Raw genomic sequence first — 6,482 nt, forward strand, 5'->3', positions numbered from 1 at the left:
AGAAAACATTGGATGTACTGGAGGGGAAAACACAATCACATCTTATAAAGATCCTGCACAGGTTGAAGTTATTGCAGAGAGTCAAGTGACGATTATGATTCGGTATATGAGTCTAGTTGCAGGAAATAACGAGGCAATATCAGGAATATATGCAGAAATTAATAGAGTATCTGATATAGGATAGAGCCTCTGCAAGATATTGGCAGAATATTCTCAAAGGTAGTTACAAAATTTGAGGGTCAAGGAAATGGTAACATTCCAGCAGAGCATTCTGCTATTGATCTTGATTTTTATGCTACTGTTGAAGAACTGATGGAAGTAGGGCCTGAGAGGTTAAAGGAGGCATTGGCTGCACTAGGTTTGAAGACAGGTGGTACCCTTCAACAGCGTGCAGAGAGGCTTTTTCTTACAAAGCATATACCTCTTGAGAAGTTAAATAGGAAACATTTTGCCAAAGGCCCTCATGGTCCGTAACAAAATGATAATGCTCTAACCCCACAACCAAGTGCAGATGTGAAAGAGATTGCCGAGGAAATGGAAGCAGAACGTGATGAGGAAGAGGTACAAGATTTATTGAACTGCTTGATTCCTTGATGGAAGGTGCAGAGAGCAGCTGCTGGAGCTTTACAAAACTATGTTGTTGGTATTGAGCTGAAGAAGAAGTCCTGTAGATTGAAATTCCAATTGTATCAAATCAGCGAATGATCTGAAGCCAAAGTTATCTTCAGATGCATCAGCTTTGATACCAGTAAAACGCTGAAAAATGAAGGCAGCAGTAGGAAGCAATTAAGCTCTGATAACATGTCAGAATTCATTGAATGAAATGAAAGAAATGCTTCATCATTGAAGCAAGAAAGAAAGCTTCATCATTGAAACATGATACACTCCATGAAAGGAGGAAAACAAACCTCCATGAAAGGAGGGATTGGAATACAATCCAATGATTTTTCAATGCATACAATGACACTATTTGTAGAGAAAATGATTGAGTAATTAACTAACTTTCTAACTAATCAACTGACTAACCTAACTAACTAACTACTAACTAACATAACAATTGGAGACAGCTGGACACACGTTGGAAGCAACTGGAAATTGAAGGAATCTGTGGAATCTGGTGAGCTGCTGGAATGTATAATCTAACAGTTACACTATGGAATTATATTTTGATGATTTGTTCAATTTATTTGGATATCAAATCATCAATGTTTATTTGGATATTTTTACCCTTAAAACACAAATTTAAGCTGTAACTGCTTTAGGAAAAGATTCTACTCTACTAGATTTTTATATGATTTTATCATTCTTTTGATTTTTGAGCTATAAAACTGACGAAGAACATGCCTTTAGTATTGGTGGTGAATCTGTGAAGTGTATAAACTAAAAACAGATCGTTCGGTGACCAAGTCTCCCTTCAGCTGTTGAATGGGGACCTTGGGTTCAATTTCTTCGAATTCCCTAGAAAAACGCCATTTTCAAGCAGCTACATATTTGTGCTAATGTATAACTCAGCAACATCATTTCATATGCCTCCCAAAGGCTAAAGATTTGGCTGTTATAAGATTGTTTTGTTATGAAAAGTTGTTCGATTAACATGATGGCTTTCACCTGCTTATTTTTGTCTTTGCTGCCCATGCGAAGCTATTTCCGCTACAATTTCATTATTACCAAACATAATACCAATATATCTTGTTTATATTTTCAGGATTAATTTGACATTCTGGGATGAGATGGCACACATTGCTTCTGAGCATGTAGAGAAAGGTCAACAAATATATGTATCTGGTCGCCTAGTCTCAGATACTGTTAAAAATGAAGACGAGAGCCAGCAGACCTATTATAAGGTTTCTGGCCTCTCTAATTTATCATTCCTGGAGATCTCGGGGAATTATTTTCTAACTTTGTATTGGTACAATCTGCTATTATTTTTGGCAGGTAGTAGTTCAGCAACTAAATTTTGTAGAAAGGGGCCCCTCCCCAGTTTCACTGTACAATGGTGACTCCAATTCCCCAACACCAGGCAATTATTGTCTCCTACCCTCTTGTCTTCGCATGTTTTGGTCTCATTTGCTAGTATGCATCTCAAAAATTTCTGTGTAACCTTGCACTTGCAGGTAGAAAGCAAAACAATTATGCTGCAAATACTACAGGTTCCACAGAGGAACTATGGCAAGCTTTCTTTGCTAATCCATTAGAATGGTGGGATAACAGGAAAAACAAGGTAATCTCTTTATTTCATGCTTAAAAGGATATAGACGTTATTTTTTTAGTGCAACTCTTTATGGTGGCATTTACTTCTTGCTCAAAACCTTCGTACAACTTGATTAGCTCTGTCCCTGTGCAGAAGAGAATTAGCATGACATATCACACTTTTGTCCTTATCCTGTGTTTTAGATTCACACCCATGGGAAGTCCAATTACTGGATGTGAAGGATAAATTATGCAGTCAACCTCGGAAGAAAATGGTGTAGGGTGATGCCAACTATAATAAAATGAATTTATATTTAGGTATTGCTAGTAATTAGGAGTCCCTTATCTTTCTTAGGGCCTGTTTGATTGGTTAGATTTTCCATGGAAAATTTTCCACCTTTTGTCCTGTTTGATAGGAATAATTTTCCAAGCAATTTGTTTTCCTTATTTTCCTCACACGTGTGCATTTTCCTTGGTTTGGTGGAAAACCAATCCCCCCCACCCCCACCTCCCCCATTGGCAATTGGAACAAATTTTATTCTCAATTATAACAAATTTTGTTCCTTTAATTAATAATTTTTATGATAAACAAAGCCAAACTAACATCAAAAAATATAAAATTTCAACATTTTCCACCTGGAAAATTGTACCAATTAAACACATTTAATTGACAATTTCCAGGAAAACAAGTTCTAGACAATTCAACTCCCTTGAATTCGTTTTCTTTCTACCCAAATTCTATTCTTGCAATCAAACGGACCCTTAATTCTTTTATTATTACTAGTTTTATGATTAGTTTTTCTTGTTTTGGTAGTTATCATGATTGTAGTAATATAGGATTACTCTATGGTTATTGCCTATATGCCTATATAAGAAGAGTGATATCCATGTTTTCTAATTAGTAAATTCAACACATTCAATTAGTTTAATCAGCTGTTCAAAAAAAAAAAAAAGAAAGAAAGAAAAGAAAGAAAAGAAAAGAAAAAGAAAAAGAAAAAGGAAAGAAAAGAAAAACAGTTCCATCAAGATTCTTGAACTTTTCTCTTGTATCTTTAGAGTCGTAAATATGCTGCCACACCCAATTAGTACCAAATCATGGATCTAACAGGAGCTGGTGGTTAATGCTGGTGATAACGGTGAGGATCTTAATGACAATAGAAGCATTGAAGAACGAGAAAAACTTGTGCCAGAAAATGGAGGAGAGGTTTACTGGAATAAATACACAATCAAAACATTTGGATAGGCTTTGATTGTGATGAATTTTGGTGTTGGCGCAGCGTGGGCAGAGCACAAAAACTGGTCACTGCAGATTTGACTCAAGGTCCAACTTTGTTTAACGACCAACAACTTGATATCTCGGTTCAATATGATGACCTAGTCAAACCCAACTACTGAATCACTTGATATAAAAGCTTAGGCCGTTAAATCGAGCCAAATGTATATAATTTAATTATTATCTTCAACACATCCCCTCATAGTTGAAAATGAGACTTGAACCAGGACATTTACCCGCTCTTGCACCATATTATACCATACTGAACTATTTAATCTAAAAGCTTAAGCTGTTAGATTGACCCAACTGTAAACTATTATCTTCAACAACAACAACTCTCTCCTTGAATGTGATGTCCCACCTGAATGCAACAATCAGCTTTGGTTTGATGGCCCATTCAAGCACGATAACACAATTTAGCACAACAAAATCCTAGTAGGGGTAGTGCTAGCAATGATACAACGATAATGACCACCAATGTCTCCAAGATCAAAATTATTCATACGTATTCAGAATATTCCAAGAAGATTGTATACCATCTCTCTCCATCTCGAGAATGACCTATAGTGGAACAACACTATAGATAGAAGAATGTTTCCCAAGCTACCTAAGTCTCAAATAAGGAACGAAAACCAGGTTTTCTGAACAACCATAGTGATTTGCAATCATACAACCAACAGTAAGCCAGAATCACCTATAACCCTATGCACAAGGGAGTCTTGAAAAATGATTTAGGTGTCCTCAGAGGAGATATGTGAACTCTGTAAAAGATGAATGGTATATTAGCCATGTACAGACAAATGGTGAAGTAGATTATGAAGGAGCCAAATTTACTCAAGGGGATGAAGAGGAGTTTGTTACTTGCATTTTGCGACTGCATTTAGCACCCAAGAGGGATAACGATTAGAAACTTCACGAGATTTTTGAATGCAGCATCGACAACAAAATATACAAAGTATATACAGAGGGATTAGTGAGAATGCGGTATCTAAGTCACGAGAAAAAGCTTTTATGAAGACGAAAAACAACCTTCTCAATAAAGGATCTCGTGGGATAAAAAGGATTAGAGGTCCAGATAATGGAGGTATGGAGAATCTCACTTTCTATTGGAAAGTACTCTAAATTTGAGATCATGTACAATGAGTAGAAATGGATGCTTGCCACGTACTTTTGGGGTGACTGTGGCACTAAGATGTAGACATAACTTGCAAGGACAGACACAACACTTGGATGTTTTGGCGGTATGGCAAACAAGATAGTTTTGATTCCTCTAAAAATAAATGGAGGTTATCGATGTTCAACGAGTACATCAAGAGGTGCTAATCTGAAGTCTAAAGTTAAAGCTGAAAAATACTGCAGCAAAAGGTCTTTTAACATATGTGATCTGGTGATTAATATTTGAAGAATGTCATTTCCAAGCATGCAATTATGACAAAGATAAAAGAGAGATTAGGTCATTCAGAGTTTTGAAGTTCCTAAATTATAATGCATTTTGATTTATTTCTTGAAGGGGGGGCATAGTAGTTTCTTCTACGCTAAATGTTTGCAGATATTTTATGTCTTTTTTCCTGAAAATTTTTCCATTTTGCTAGTCAGTAGGACTCTTTACCATTACTTTTCTTATATTCCTCATTATTAGGATTATTGTTACTCATTTTTCTGACTGTTAGGATTTTATTACTATTATGATTTCTCAATTCAAACCAAGATTCTTGAGCTTTTCTTTCTCTCTCCAAAATCTGAATCCCACTGTTGCACAGAGGTTAAGTCTAGTACCATGTACTTTTTTTAAATTATTCATTTGTGTTTGGAATTCCTTTCATTTGTTTTCAACCATTAAGTTATGTGAAATTTGCATTCAGTTATGTATTTATGATTGCAGAGGAGCCCAAACTACCCAGACTTCAAGCACAAAGATACCGGCGAAGCATTGTGGGTTGAAAGCAGGTATAATCCACCTTGGGTGAAATCACAGCTTGCTATACTGGATTCAAGGATGGAATCGATTCATGATCAAAGTTCTAGCATGCATGTGAACTTCATGTCTACTGATAGTCTTGGGCCTTATTAGCTGCTTATCGTGCCCCAAGCCCCCACGTACTTATTACTTTTTGTTCATAATTTCCCCTGAAATTGTACTTCGGTATAGTTTTGAATTTTTGGGATATATTTTGACTGCTTGAATCTGTATGCTTTTATTGTTGAACCATCTTATCTAATAGTTTAAATAGTTAGAGTGAAGATATACTTATTTAAATTACATCTTTTATTGTGTTATCTCGTTTCCATCAAGGGCCTCTGCTTTGCTCTGATACATGTTGAAGCATTTCATCTCAGAGCTTAAACCACAGAGAAGACAAATTAGATAATTTAAAATGTCTCCCACCTACAGCATAATTTATTCTTGACATCATAAAAGTAATTAATTATTGGTAATTTATAGAAACTAATGTGCGATTGCACTTTTCAATCAACATTCTTTCTCCTAGCATCTTTTTGGTCCATGACGCCAGCAAATGTAATCAGCATAATGTATCCAAACGGAAAAGTAAAATGAGAGTCAAACAATTGAAAAAAAAGATATGTATTGAAGGAAGGAAAGTAAGAAAAATGAGATTCAATTTTGTGAACTTGACCAATTAGCATTCACTTGGGATCACTAAAATCTACCTTAGATCAAATACTGTAGGTCTTTGCTTTAGCAAAACCAATTCAATTGCAGCCACAGATGATGGTCTTGTATCCTGGATTAATCTTTGATTTTGAAGGAAACTACTTCTAAGAACCGCCTGAAATAGAAATATAGAATTAGTGAAGGTAAATAAACAATATTAAATTTCAGAGAAACTTACAAGCAACCAATTGCATAACACTACCTGATGCAGTAATACGACAATAGGAGAATTGCAAGTTTGAGTATCATCTTCAGGTAAATATTTTACCTTTATAAGCATTTTGCAATTTGGTTAAACATAACCCTTCAATCACAACAAATGTTTGTGAAAGAAAATTATTTCAC

At 35.5% G+C, this 6,482-nt stretch overlaps 1 protein-coding gene across 1 annotated transcript in view; it reads left to right on the forward strand.

Moving 5' to 3' along the window:
- Nucleotides 1–5,720, forward strand: part of LOC111401428 (protein OSB1, mitochondrial-like) — a 6,646-nt gene extending 926 nt beyond the window's left edge. The window contains exons 2-5 of the mRNA XM_023029163.1: nucleotides 1,706–1,844; nucleotides 1,936–2,020; nucleotides 2,115–2,221; nucleotides 5,346–5,720. Coding sequence (XP_022884931.1) covers nucleotides 1,706–1,844; nucleotides 1,936–2,020; nucleotides 2,115–2,221; nucleotides 5,346–5,534 — 520 coding nt within the window. The 3' untranslated portion in view covers nucleotides 5,535–5,720. The remainder of the gene's footprint in view (nucleotides 1–1,705; nucleotides 1,845–1,935; nucleotides 2,021–2,114; nucleotides 2,222–5,345) is intronic.
- Nucleotides 5,721–6,482: the final 762 nt, after the last annotated feature.

This window comes from Olea europaea, chromosome 1 (genome assembly GCF_002742605.1).
Source record: "Olea europaea var. sylvestris chromosome 1, O_europaea_v1, whole genome shotgun sequence".
Lineage (NCBI taxonomy): Eukaryota > Viridiplantae > Streptophyta > Magnoliopsida > Lamiales > Oleaceae > Olea > Olea europaea.